General features: G+C 48.9%; 5 protein-coding genes across 5 annotated transcripts; 3 read left to right on the forward strand and 2 right to left on the reverse strand.

Annotated features, from left to right (window-relative positions):
• Nucleotides 1-93: 93 nt before the first annotated feature.
• On the forward strand, nt 94-1,920 carry nscD (prenyltransferase nscD). Its single transcript, XM_741819.2, has one exon. The coding sequence runs from the start codon at nt 208-210 to the stop codon at nt 1,567-1,569; it is 1,362 nt and encodes a 453-aa protein (XP_746912.1). The 5' UTR covers nt 94-207; the 3' UTR covers nt 1,570-1,920.
• Nucleotides 1,921-2,100: 180 nt separating this feature from the next.
• Nucleotides 2,101-3,166, reverse strand: nscE (NAD-dependent epimerase nscE). The gene has a single exon (XM_741818.2). It carries the CDS (start codon nt 3,111-3,113, stop codon nt 2,166-2,168), a length of 948 nt encoding a protein of 315 aa, XP_746911.1. The 5' UTR covers nt 3,114-3,166; the 3' UTR covers nt 2,101-2,165.
• Nucleotides 3,167-3,499: 333 nt separating this feature from the next.
• AFUA_7G00190 (uncharacterized protein) lies at nt 3,500-4,618 on the reverse strand (the record flags this gene model as incomplete). The annotated part of the gene is made up of 2 exons (XM_741817.1): nt 3,500-3,703; nt 4,436-4,618. The coding sequence occupies 2 exons, from the start codon at nt 4,616-4,618 to the stop codon at nt 3,500-3,502; spliced, it is 387 nt and encodes a 128-aa protein (XP_746910.1).
• Nucleotides 4,619-6,867: 2,249 nt separating this feature from the next.
• On the forward strand, nt 6,868-12,159 carry AFUA_7G00200 (uncharacterized protein). The gene is made up of 2 exons (XM_077805132.1): nt 6,868-10,107; nt 10,185-12,159. Exon 1 carries the CDS (start codon nt 7,280-7,282, stop codon nt 8,459-8,461), a length of 1,182 nt encoding a protein of 393 aa, XP_077659887.1. The 5' UTR covers nt 6,868-7,279; the 3' UTR covers nt 8,462-10,107; nt 10,185-12,159.
• Nucleotides 10,392-12,081, forward strand: AFUA_7G00205 (uncharacterized protein). Its single transcript, XM_077805133.1, has 2 exons — nt 10,392-11,260; nt 11,344-12,081. Exons 1-2 carry the CDS (start codon nt 10,504-10,506, stop codon nt 11,820-11,822), a joined length of 1,236 nt encoding a protein of 411 aa, XP_077661263.1. The 5' UTR covers nt 10,392-10,503; the 3' UTR covers nt 11,823-12,081.
• Nucleotides 12,160-12,179: the final 20 nt, after the last annotated feature.

The following is a 12,179-nucleotide window of genomic DNA, read 5'->3' on the forward strand; positions in this document are numbered from 1 at the left end:
TCGGAAACAGCGTTCTTTTGCAAAATCCGACACTGATAGAGAATAATATAACCCAGCGAAGAATCAAACCCAAATCCTGTCGGACCCATCGACACTACATCTCGCAACCGTGTTGATTTGGAGGCCGAGACCTCTGAAAACGATCATTGATTAAAGGCTGAACTCGCCATCGACCGGCGTCGTACATCTCCCGCAGAGTGACCCAGCATGTCTCTTCAGTTGAATGGCAAAAGCCGTGGCACATCCCCCGGCAACGCCCAGCCACTGCCCATTTTCGATGCTCTTTGCCGTTCCCTCCCTGTGGGGACTGCTGACGAGCAGTTCTGGTGGAAACTGACGGGCCGGCACCTTGCCCGTATGATGCTCGAGGCGGGCTATCCCGAACATCGCCAGGTCGAATGCCTAGTCTTCCATCGCTTCAAGGTAGTTCCAACCTTCGGTCCCCAGCCCCGGTCGGCCGAGCCGTGGTACAGGAGCCGGGTGGCTGCAAGTGCGGGCGACGGTGCTCCCATCAGCTACAGCTGGCGTTTTGGCACGGCGGACAGAAAGCCCTATATCCGCAACTACATCGAGCCGCTGGGCCCTCTGACTGGGACTGCGGCCGACCCGAATAATGACGTGGCGACCAGGGCGTTTCTGCAAGACCTCACCACCACGCTACCGAATCTTGATCTGTCGCTCTTCTGGACGTTTGAGCCACATCTCGTCTCACGGTTTTCCGACAAGGCGGACCGGGAGAAGTATGCCGGTCCGTCGGTGCTGACGGGCGTGGAGCTTTCGCCCGACTCGGACGCCATTGATATCAAGATGTACCTGTATCCCCGAAATCCCGAACAGATCAGCCAGCTCCTCAGTACCATCATTCCCAAAGCAATGCGAGATGCTTACGGCGAAGACGTGTGTCTTGACAGTCTGAATATCGTGAAAGACTTCCTGACCAACCACCCCGATGGGCGCCAGCTCAAGCCTCGTGGAACAACCGGCATTGACTGCTGCAAGGTACAAGACTCGAGGGTGAAATTCTACGTCGCGACGGATAACACTTCCTTCGATCACATTGCAACTGTCATGACCATCGGAGGACGCCGGCCCTTGTCGACGGAGGTCCTCGACAAGCTGCGGGAGCTGTGGTATGAGCTGAACGGACTGCCGTCTGATTTCCCGACGTCAGAACAAGTGCCAACAGGCCAGGGGCAGGAGTTACCAGCGGGCCACCACGGTGTCGGCTTCTATTACGATATCCAGCCGCGTCTTGCTCTTCCTGATGTCAAAGCATTCATCAACGTGCGCAAGCATGCCAAGAGTGATCTGGCTGCTGCAGAGACAGTGATTAGCTTCCTGGAGCGTCACGGCCAGGGACACCACAATCCACGGGCTTACCTGAACGTCCTCCGGGACATCGTGCCGGCTGAGGAGCTGGAGACGCGCGTGGGTGCCCAGGCCTTCTACTCGGTTGCAGTCAAGAAGGAGGAGCTGGACATTACCGCGTACTTTATTCCGCAGGTATATCGCCGCTTTGCTTCCGTCCAGGTGGAGTTGAATGGACAGCGACGGAGTAGATTTGAGTAAGCGGGCCGCGGCTGGTGGAATTCAGCATAGTCAGACATGTTTGATGCATCGGGTTTGAACAGAGCGCTTTTGTTGATGATCTTTATTAAATAGCAAGCACCTAAGCACACTAGCATCTCAGCATGTTGATTCCGTCCGCAATACTTTGCCAGCTAATGAGGTCTCATGTTGGATATGTCTTTTGAGCCATCCCACCAGAACAAGGCTCTGTTCTCTGCACTTTGTGTGTTTCTCAATCTTATTCAGTCTGGTATCTTTTAGTCGACAAGTCTGAATGACAGGTTGTGAGGCAGCTCATAGTATCAGGACCAGTGACGCAGATACGAATACTCATAGTCGCTGTTGGAAATCAACCGTAACACACCACCTTGTATCTAGAAAATGCTGGACTTGAGCCGTACTACAAACCAAGGCATCCGCAATTTCAGCGCAACACCCACCGTTTCCGTCCTTAAGTGTGAGGCCGATGAGGATTGGCTCATCGAGGGCACGCAGACCCCGGCAGTGGTTAAGGGTACTCCTATGTTGTTTGCAGCCTTGACAGATATAGTCCTGAGCTTTGCATGTGCTTTCCAAGAGACATTAGATACCAAATTCTAGTTCTTCATCTGCTTAAACCTCTCCGCTACCTGTCGATAACTCCCCGTTTCCAACTCCTCCACCAAGCTCGGCCCTGACGGTTTCCACCCCAGCTTCTCGACAGCCTTCCCATTCGAAGCCCGAATTATCAGCCCAAAGAAGCTTGACAGGAAAGCCCCCCACCTCTCCTCCGCCTCCTCCCGCTCGAATTGTCTGACCGGGACCCCAACTGCCCGCCCAATAGCTTTGGCCAGCATCCCATACGTCGTATCCCAGTCGGCCGTCCCATGGAATATCTCTCCGGCTTTAACCGTCTTGTCTGATGCCAGCAGCAAGAACAACGCCGCTGCATCGTCCACATACACACTGGTCACGCACCTGTCTTTGACAGACGCAATATACCCGCTCACCCCATTATCAACTGCCATGCGGACCATTCTTGCCGCGAACCCCGTCTCGTTTGCCCGGCCGTACACATACGGCGGCAAGCGGACCACATTGACCCGCACCCCCCGCTCCGCCCACGACAGCGCATTCTCCTCGCACACATGCCGCCTGACCCTGGTGTTTTTGGTATAGGGTGCTGATTCGTTGACGACGCAGTCACCTTGGTCAGGGCGCACGGTGAGTATCCCGCTTGCGGCGATGAGGGGCTTGGAGGTTCCGACTAGCGGGGCGGCGAGGGCGTCGACGGCCTCAGTGTCGAGCTTGATGATTTGGTCGTAGGATTTGCCAAAGTCATGGTCGAAGGCGAGGTGGAAGACGGCGTCTGCTTTTGCCGATTGTTCACGTAGAATGTTGTGTGTGGCTAGGTCGCCTCGGATGGGGATGGCCCCGATCGACGTGAGAATCTCATCGCCTTGGGGGCTGCGGGAGAGGCCGTGAACAGTGTGGCCTTGTTGGATAGCGAGTTCACTAACGACGCGGCCGATGAAGCCCGTTGCACCGGTTATGAAGATGTGCATTGTATACTCGGTGGGGTGAGCGATAGCTTGGCGGTATTCTTGGTGGTACTGGACTGTGCATAACAGGGACTCTGCCGCGCTATATACCGAGACGGATTTTGGGTCATCGGACTTAGGGATTTAGGTTGATGCGACAGAGAATTTTGAAGACAAGTTGATCTAAGCAGGATAATAATTGAAGCTCATTGTGTTGATTGATTATGTGCCTCAGATAGCCTGTTCATGGCTGAAAATGGATTGGGGTTATAGTCGATGTTTATATCTTCGTCATCTCCGGAAGAGTTAGCATCTACTGGAGTAAACAAACAGGATATTGAAAAAGACTTTTGTGACTAAACAACTCTTATTTTAAGGCTTGACTAGTAGATTGAATGTCATTGGCAATCTCAAGCAGCCAATGACATCAACCTCGTTTTGCTTCTCGGCTTGAATGATCGTCCTCCCCTAAGGGCGAAATCATCATGTCCACCCTCAGGAGCACCAGCACTCTTCTCATTTGTCGCATAATTGAGTGTTCCAAGTGGAATGCACCAAGTAGCCATCGCAGGAAGATCCAGTCCAAACCGGGGCGCATGTATTTTCGCCCCTCTCTAACTCCCGTTGTACCCCGGTCATCCTCTAGCAGCAAACTAGCAGTCCTAAGCTTTCACATCGAAGCACTGAAGCCGTGCTATATTGATGATCCATCCCACACACCTTCTGTCACTGCAGTCGAGGATGTCGACACGGTCCTCAGTGTTGTACTCATACCCAGCCTACAACTCATCAACTACCATCTCAACTTTCTCAACGCTGCCATAGAGGGGTCAGAGGTTGACATGCTAATGCTGGAAGACAATAGACTAGGAGGCAGTCAAATCCCAGGTTGATAAAGGACTAATTAATACAGCACGGTTTCCATGCGGTATGTACAAGATTCGCCTGGGCATCAAGGTCGGAGGTAAGAAAGAGAAGGGAGCATACTCAGCTTTGATTGATTAGTTTAACTTTGCAAGGAAGAAGGTTAAGGCACAGTGGGTAATAGTGCAGTAGCTGGAAGAAGGATTGAACCAGCTTCCGGGAAAAGACTACATGATTTCTGGATAGCCATGGCCTGGTCGAGACAGTTTAGTGGTGTCGGGGGCGAGGAATGAGGTGTGCAAGTCAAGCCGGCCAAGGCGGAAGAATTTTTGAAAAGTACTGGAGATCATAGCCAGAGACAATCGGGATAGGGTTTGCCGGTCAAAGTATTATACTACGATGACTACAAATACGGAATCCCTAGACTAAGGGATACATGCCTAGCGGATTGGCACTGCCATGGCAGTCATATCCTAGCTCACTGTTAGATTCTTCTTCCGCTCAGAGGACTCGGCGATCTCTATATCACGCATTAAGTAAAACAAGTCTACCATGATATTTTGACCAGTGACGTTCAAATAGTAGACTCTGTGACCCATTGATGAGATTTTGTCGCTCGCCTTTTTCTTCCACCTCCATTCGGGAAACGTACCGTACAAGAACATAATCACCGCTTCTTCGAGGTTGGCAACCTATATCCAAGAACAGAGACACAAGGTTAGGTCGCAGGGGCCAATTCCAGACCGTTGAAGACCATACATGCTCTCGAGGCCCTGTTGATCTAAGCCAATAGGGTTCTTGACTTTCTTGAGAAAGGCTTGAACTTTCCTAACCTACTCCGTCCTCTCTTTTGGACATGCAAGATCAAGTGCGCACAGAACATTGCGCTGATTGATGCCCTGAGCCAGTAAGCTTCAGAAGTATTGAGGTTCGAAATGTTGTCGTGACTGATTGGCGCACTTCAATGGTCAGATTTCAAGATCTTTTGTGCTCAATGACATATAAAAGTCAAGTATCGATCGCTTGTTCCAAGGTATTTTTGCCACTCTTCCGCTTCTTCTTCTATGTTTGATCTAGTAATTGTGTCGGATCCTTTGAAATCAATGCTGACATTGTATCTCTTGCGTTTCGTGTCGATGTACAGATGCATAAAGGATGGACCCTTAGTCAAGTTGAAGCAATCTTATATGAGTATTACATTCAATATTAATAGACTCCTGTTAATTACCTAGAGCATTAAAAGAAGGCATATATATAATGAATCTCAGTGTCTAAGGAGCAGTATTCTAGGCGATGTCATTTTCATTACCTTAGACGATGGAGTGAAATAGGTTTTTAGATTACCAAAGACAGCCATTTGGCTCTAAAGGGTTATTACAAACCAGGTCATCTCCAGAGAGCTGGGAACATCCCTGATCCCCGAGTGTTGTCTTGCAAAGTAACTTCTGCCCAAAGTCAAGACACAAGATCAGGTGTTTATGACAATTCTCTCCACATACTCATTGCAGAGTGCAAAATTACATTGCCTATCACAGTCCACAATGATGTGCCACCTGCACCACCTCCATAGAACCCTGGACTGTGAGTGTTCTCCATTTGCCTATCCAAAGCCCTTATCAAGAGTGTTTCGAACGACAGACGGACAGGTCCCCATCCAATAGTGGGACACACAACCAAAAATGAATGGATGGATTCCCTAGTATCCTTGTAGAAATTACAAGGAAGCACCAGGCTCAATGATGATGTAGAGGGCAGCGAGAAGCGTAGCAATGCTATCCAGAATGGGTGGAGTTGAAAATAGCTTTATCTCTGGTTGTCGAGGTTGACTTTCGATACTTAAAGTCGTATGTGGCCTTTGTAGCCGGCATCTCAAGCACTGCAGGTCATGCTCAGATGCCAGGGCGTTGAAAGCACGAATAATGCATGGCTGATAATGATTCTTGCAGAAAGTTGACTGACTAGAAGTTAAAGTAACTGAAAAAAAAAAAAAAAAAAAAAAAAAAAAAAAAAAAAAAATAATCACACAAGTCTAGTGCACAAAAATCACCGCCTATGCTTTTAGAATAGATGTCAAAGACGAATTTCCAAGGGCATTTTGCTTGGGCTGCCCGAGCAATGACTATTATTGTCAGTTACACAACTTGGGCTCTTCAAAAGAACAGGAAAACCGTACCACTAGGTATACAAACTACATAATCAGTGTTTGTATCATTTTCTCCCCTGATTAAAAATGAGAGATCAGGCTAAGCCAGCACATCAAGACTTAGCTGGTAAGAAGATTGACGTTTCTGCCAGAGGACTATTAGCCTGGATCACCTTCTATGCAATCATAACGGTGTTGCAAATGTTGTTGACACACTACAAGGCAGAAAGGGTTTAAAGCCAGCCGTTGAACCTAATCTCTACCACGGTTCTACGAACAGTTAGGTAACAAATGAAGTGCTGCCCATTGTGCTGCATCAACCATGTCAAAGCTCAGCTTTGGGGCTCGTCTGTAGGCTTATATGCAACACTCATATAATATCATATCGGATTCTGTATACATATTGAGTTATCGACTGCTCATATAGATCTTGAAATCTCGTCTAGCAGTCAGTACTCACTACAATTTACATGTTACCCTTATGTGGAATAACGTGGGTTCCACATCAAATGTACTGCATGTTGAAAAATGTGTCCATGTGTACTACTATTTGATATCCCTAATGCACCAGTCTTCAATATCTCTCCAAGTGTTCCTCATTGATATCTTAGTAGACATGTTGGTTACCAGCTTAGCCAGAAAAACAGGGTAGCCCGCCGTAGTAAATGCGCCATCCTCGGGTTTTGCCGGCTCGGGTTTTGAGCACGGCCGGGTTTTGGCGACGTTTTCAAAGTATAGATATCGTGATTGATCTATCTGCCACCTACACCGATCAAACGACAACGTTGTACAGGAAAGCTCGTGTCTAATTCGTGCAAAAATGGGCTTTTTCTGGAAAAAAGCCGCGCTGCCACCACCTAGGAACCCCTCAGACACAATAGTACCACTCCCAGCATGGGATGACCAACATCGCATGCGCGCTTGTTGCCTGCATGTTACTTACCGATTTGACGACGTCCTTGACCCAGAGGTGCTACGCCAATCGTTGGAGCGTCTCTTGGAGTTGGATGGCTGGCGGTCACTGGGAGGGCGACTTCGCAGGAAGGTGTCTATTGAAATCACTTACATACTATGTTGGCTCACAACTCACATACGTTAGGATAATGGAAAACTTGAATACCACATACCAGCGCAGTATGATACAGACCGACCTGGCTTTAACTACACCGTCGTTAAGCACTCTATGGGCATCAACAAGCATCCTTTAGCTGCTAGTTTCCCCCAAGCAACTGGCCAGCCATCACTGCTTGGCGACCCAGCAGATCTCGCATCTGTATGTCTGTCTGCGGATTGCCCCACGAGGATCGAGGACTGGCTATATTCAGATCGACCGCAACTTGTCATTGATGTGGTGTTGTTTGGTGATGCAACCTTGTTGACTGTCACTTTCATGCACACTCTCATGGATGCTATGGGTCTTTCAAGTTTTCTAAAGGCGTGGACTGCTGTCATGAATGGCCGAGAAGACCAAGTCCCAACCTTTCAGCAGATTGGGGAAGACCCGGCGGCGCGCTTTACCGACAGAACCCCAGCCGGCACCTATGTGAACAGCTCCTTTCTCCTAACCGGGGTTCGCCTCTTAGGTTTCATTGCCAGCTACCTCTTCGAGCTCGTCTGGCACCGTGGCCAAAATGAACGCGTAATCTGCATCCCAGGACGATGTGTCGACGAGATGCGGGAGCAGGCATTGCACGAGCTAGCCCAGCAAAATAAGGAAGGGCCTGCTCCATTCCTTAGTGAAAGTGACGTACTTCTAGCGTGGTGGCTCAAGGCCTTAATAAAGGCCCTAAATTCCTCTCCCAACCGCTTGGTGTCCCTCTTGAACGTGTTCGACATCCGTTCAACTGCCCTCCAGGAATCATCATCCACAAACACAGCCTTCATCACAAACGCTGCCCTTCCAGCAATCACCTTTCTTCGCACAAAGGAGATTCTTCGCGAACCAGTCAGCTTCATAGCCTCCCACATCCGCCACTCGCTCGTCCAACAACGCACTCTATCCCAGATCGAAGCGTTCTTTGCTTTTGACAAATCCGCATCTGAGAAATATCCACCGGTGTTTGGCGAACCTACCTCCGTTCTCGTCTGCTGTAGCAACTGGCACCGAGGTCGGTTTTTTGAAGTAGACTTCTCCTCTGCAGTTCTTGCACCAGGCATTCCGCTCCATGACCGTGTGCATCCGCTGGGCAGGCCATCGTGCGTGATCCCTACCCATCATTCGGGTGGGCTTTCCTTGCGCAACGTGGGGCCCATCATTGGCAAGGATGCAAGTGGGAACTGGTGGCTATCATGCACCGTGAGGACAAGTGCCTGGGTTGGCATTGAACAGGAACTGAATGCCCTGGGTGCAAAAAAGACCCAGTGATGGTAAATTGGTGGAGAATCTTTCAAGCCTTCGAGCTGAGAAGTGGCTCGGCTGTGTGCATGCTATGTATTCTACGCGCAATCCATGAAAAGACTGAGGGACTAGTCGAATACTAGAAAAGGACAAACATATATCGTAAGGTTAATTTAATGGTAAACAGATCTTACCTAGGCTCAGATTGAATGCAACTCCAACCTACCCTCTAGATTCTTATGCTATAGCAATTTCTTTAGGTTTAAGTCCTTAGGTCCATTTTCGCCATCTGGGCTTCTTGCAATTCACCCCTCCGTAAAGTGTCACTTCATTTGCGCCAAGTCCTGTGGTGAATACAGCGCGATAGATTCCGATCTTGTCATCATCCTGGGCATTGAACTCGGGTTTGTGTCGAATGCGAAGGGTCCCATAGCACCGGAGAGATCTCCATTTGTCGAAATAGAGCACAAGTTGCCAACGCACCAAGGATAAGACACCGGCGGCATCTAGCGGCCACTTCCAAATCTGATATATCTATTGCATTGAAAGGAGTTGCGAATAGCCATCTTGGTGGGGTATGTTGGGAGGAAAGAACGAAAAGTATGTAGGCGTAACACACGGGGAACTTACTGCTACCATATGCATATAAGCAATGAATCTGTGACTATACAGTATTTGAATCGAGGTTTGAAGAGACTGTAGAATAGCGGGGCCGTTTTTGACCAATTTGATGAGATCTAGTATGTTTTCTGCCAATCTCCAGGTCCTATCGAAAAATGTGAGCAGCAAGTACCACCCCAGTGACTCCAAGGGCAGTGTCAGCCATCTTGTTCCAGTTACAGGGCCAAGAATTGTGAAGTAATGCTTTCGGGAGTTGGTAGTTGATGATAGTCCTGACGTAGAGGAATATAGAGCATAGGCAAGATTTGAAAGCTAGAAGGGGGTATGGGGAGATTAAACTGGCACGAATAATGTCATGCAATGGCCTCACCACGAACATGCTAACATTCAATTCAAAGGAAATGGAGCCCTCATGTGAGTAATAGGCATGCGGACCAAGAACAAGGCATAAGAATCTTAAGTTAGATGCCCGAAGTCTGCAAGTCCTTCTCGCTCAGCAGAGCAACTTCTATCCATTTAGTTGCGTTCCAAGGATGGTGTCTCACCTGGCAGTCAGTTAGCGAGACTTTGCGGCTCAAATCTCAGATTGCTTCGAGTTGAGCTGCCACGTATTCGCAGTGGTGAGAACTAGTCATCCTCTCAATTTGGTCACAGGATTGCAAGCAGTGACATGTGTCGCGCTAGGCTTGCTCAACAGGGCAAGCTGCATGACATCCCTGCCGGTGATTTCCCATTTGATGAAGCAGCCTTACTGTTCTTGGTTACAGACTTAGTACTGTGGCAGAGCCTTGCAAGATGCTCATAACACACCAAGAACGCCAGTTGCGTCATTTTTGTTCTGTTTTCATAACCCAAATCAAGCAAAAGGCTAATATAGCATGGGAGAGATTATCAATGCAGTAGTAGGCACATTGCTTCTATTTCTGGAGTAAAAAGAGGCATTGACACTGGTTTTACAAGACGGTTGAACTTCGCACTTAGGAGTGAGCAGGCGGTATGAAATATTTGCAGCAACACGATGATTGCACTGGAAAAGCGCTTGTACAGCTAAAGTCAGCAAAAGCCAAGTATCTCATCATTGCCAACAAAAGTAATCACTTGTGATATAGGGAAACTAATGATAGTTCAGGAACAAGTCTCTGCCAGAATGCGGTTTTGGTCCCTCTAATGTCCGCTCTTAGTCACGTCAATGCAGTGATAGAACCGTCGCCACAGCCCCTGTCGCACCCTGGTCATCTTTTAAAGTGATTATTTCACCTGACCCTTTCTTACCAATTCCCAATGATGGCTCGCCAACACTAGCATCGGAGCGGGGTAGGCATTTCGGAGTCCGGCGACATGAAGGGCCATGGACCAGATAACCTCCCCAAAGAGACCATAATCAACACGCTGCCCTCATTCTATCATTGCCGCGAGGCCTATCTGATTCGGTCATCTACTGACTCATAATGAGTAGAGGATGGGGAACTGTTTCCACAAGTTTTGCAGAGCTTGGAAAATGTGCCGCACGGCTGGCTAGGCTCGGCAGCTCGGCAAAGGACTTCCTAGACAAAGCTTCAATTGCCCTTTCGTCAAACGGGGATCGAGCTGCATATTTCATCAAGGCAGCAAGCATTGCAGGTGCCCTTCACACAGGTGGGGCTTGCATTGCTGCTTATCAAGTCGTGAAAGGTGTGAATGAACTATGTAAGATATCCAGTCACCTTCAAGGCATTGATGTGACTCTGTCAAGAAGTGCTGCTTTAGGTGACTCACGAGCCTTTGCAACACTTGTGTATAACATGGTTAGGAACAAGGTTGGGAACCCTACGACTTGGGTGCTCGTTTATCATCCCGATACGATGTGGACACATCACTTTGAAGACGAAATTCGTGGCCGTGGGTCGCTCGGCACGGAGTTCATGGGGATCTTCCATGACCTCGATACTGCAGTAGTCTTCATGATGGGAATCCGGCGGGCGCAGAAAGAAGACCCTGAATTGTGCGATGTTGTACCCCATTTCGAACTCCTCATGCCTGCGTACTACCCAATTGTTATTACTACCCCCCTTTGCTTCCCTGACGAGATTCAGCCGTTTACACTCTACTGCGATAAGTACAATGGAGAGTCTCTAGTTTGGATGAACTTGCCGGGGGTTGCCGAAGGCGCGCATGGGAATCTTGGACTCTACAAAAGGCCCAAGAGATACTGGGATTTGGGTTATTGTGAGTGCCGAAGTCACAGAAGTTACACCTCTGGAGACGCACAGTTATAATTAGACAATCTGCTGACAGATGGATCCATATAGGGTTCGGCGCCAACGAGTCTCCGCCCCGGACCCTCGGCTTTAGAGGCGATGAAGAGGGCAACTCAAGCAATGAGTATTTGTCGGAAACCGAGAAGGCTGAAAGTGAGGAGTCCGAGGCTGAGAATGTTGAACAACCCGATGATACAGCAACGGTCAGCGCTCAGGGCTTTGATGAGTTCGAATCCTATGTTTCACTTGATGCCGAAGATATCCACGCCAAGTCCGGAATAAATGGGGTTCATGAAGAGGATCTTGGCAACAATGTTTCCACAACTGTGTCATACACCAACTGTATGACCTCGAGTGGACGGAGAGGCAGCTCTCATCGTCGCCGACACAGATCAAGCCAACAGAACCCATCCTCACCTACGGCGAGCTCCGTGTTTACAGTGACAACGTCGAGTTCGACGACTAAAAGTGGGCATCGCAGAAAACGGACGAGGAGGAAAGGTAGCAAACATAGCTCTCGCCATACATAGAGCTAGCCCCATTCGCTGCTCGTCCCGAGCGTTGTCGGTTTCCACCAGGCGGCATGAGCCGCGCTTTCGAAAGTGGACTGTCTACTTTGGCCCGATGATGCAGAGCCTGGGTTTTCCAACAGCGAGCGGAGATAATACTATAGGAGGGTCTACTCCAGCTGCCGCTGTGACTGTGTTTTTGTAGCCTGAGTGGGGAACCATAGCCCAGAATTATTGATAAAGCCTGCAAGATTGTATGACAGTCGGTGATCACCACCGTATAGATATAGTTCAAAAAAGTTTCAAGGACTAAGAATAGTACTATAAAGCTTTTCTACAAGAGTAGTTTAATTTTACTGCAGTTTGGGTGAGGACAAA

The sequence above is a fragment of the Aspergillus fumigatus genome, chromosome 7 (genome assembly GCF_000002655.1).
Source record: "Aspergillus fumigatus Af293 chromosome 7, whole genome shotgun sequence".
NCBI classification, from domain to species: domain Eukaryota; kingdom Fungi; phylum Ascomycota; class Eurotiomycetes; order Eurotiales; family Aspergillaceae; genus Aspergillus; species Aspergillus fumigatus.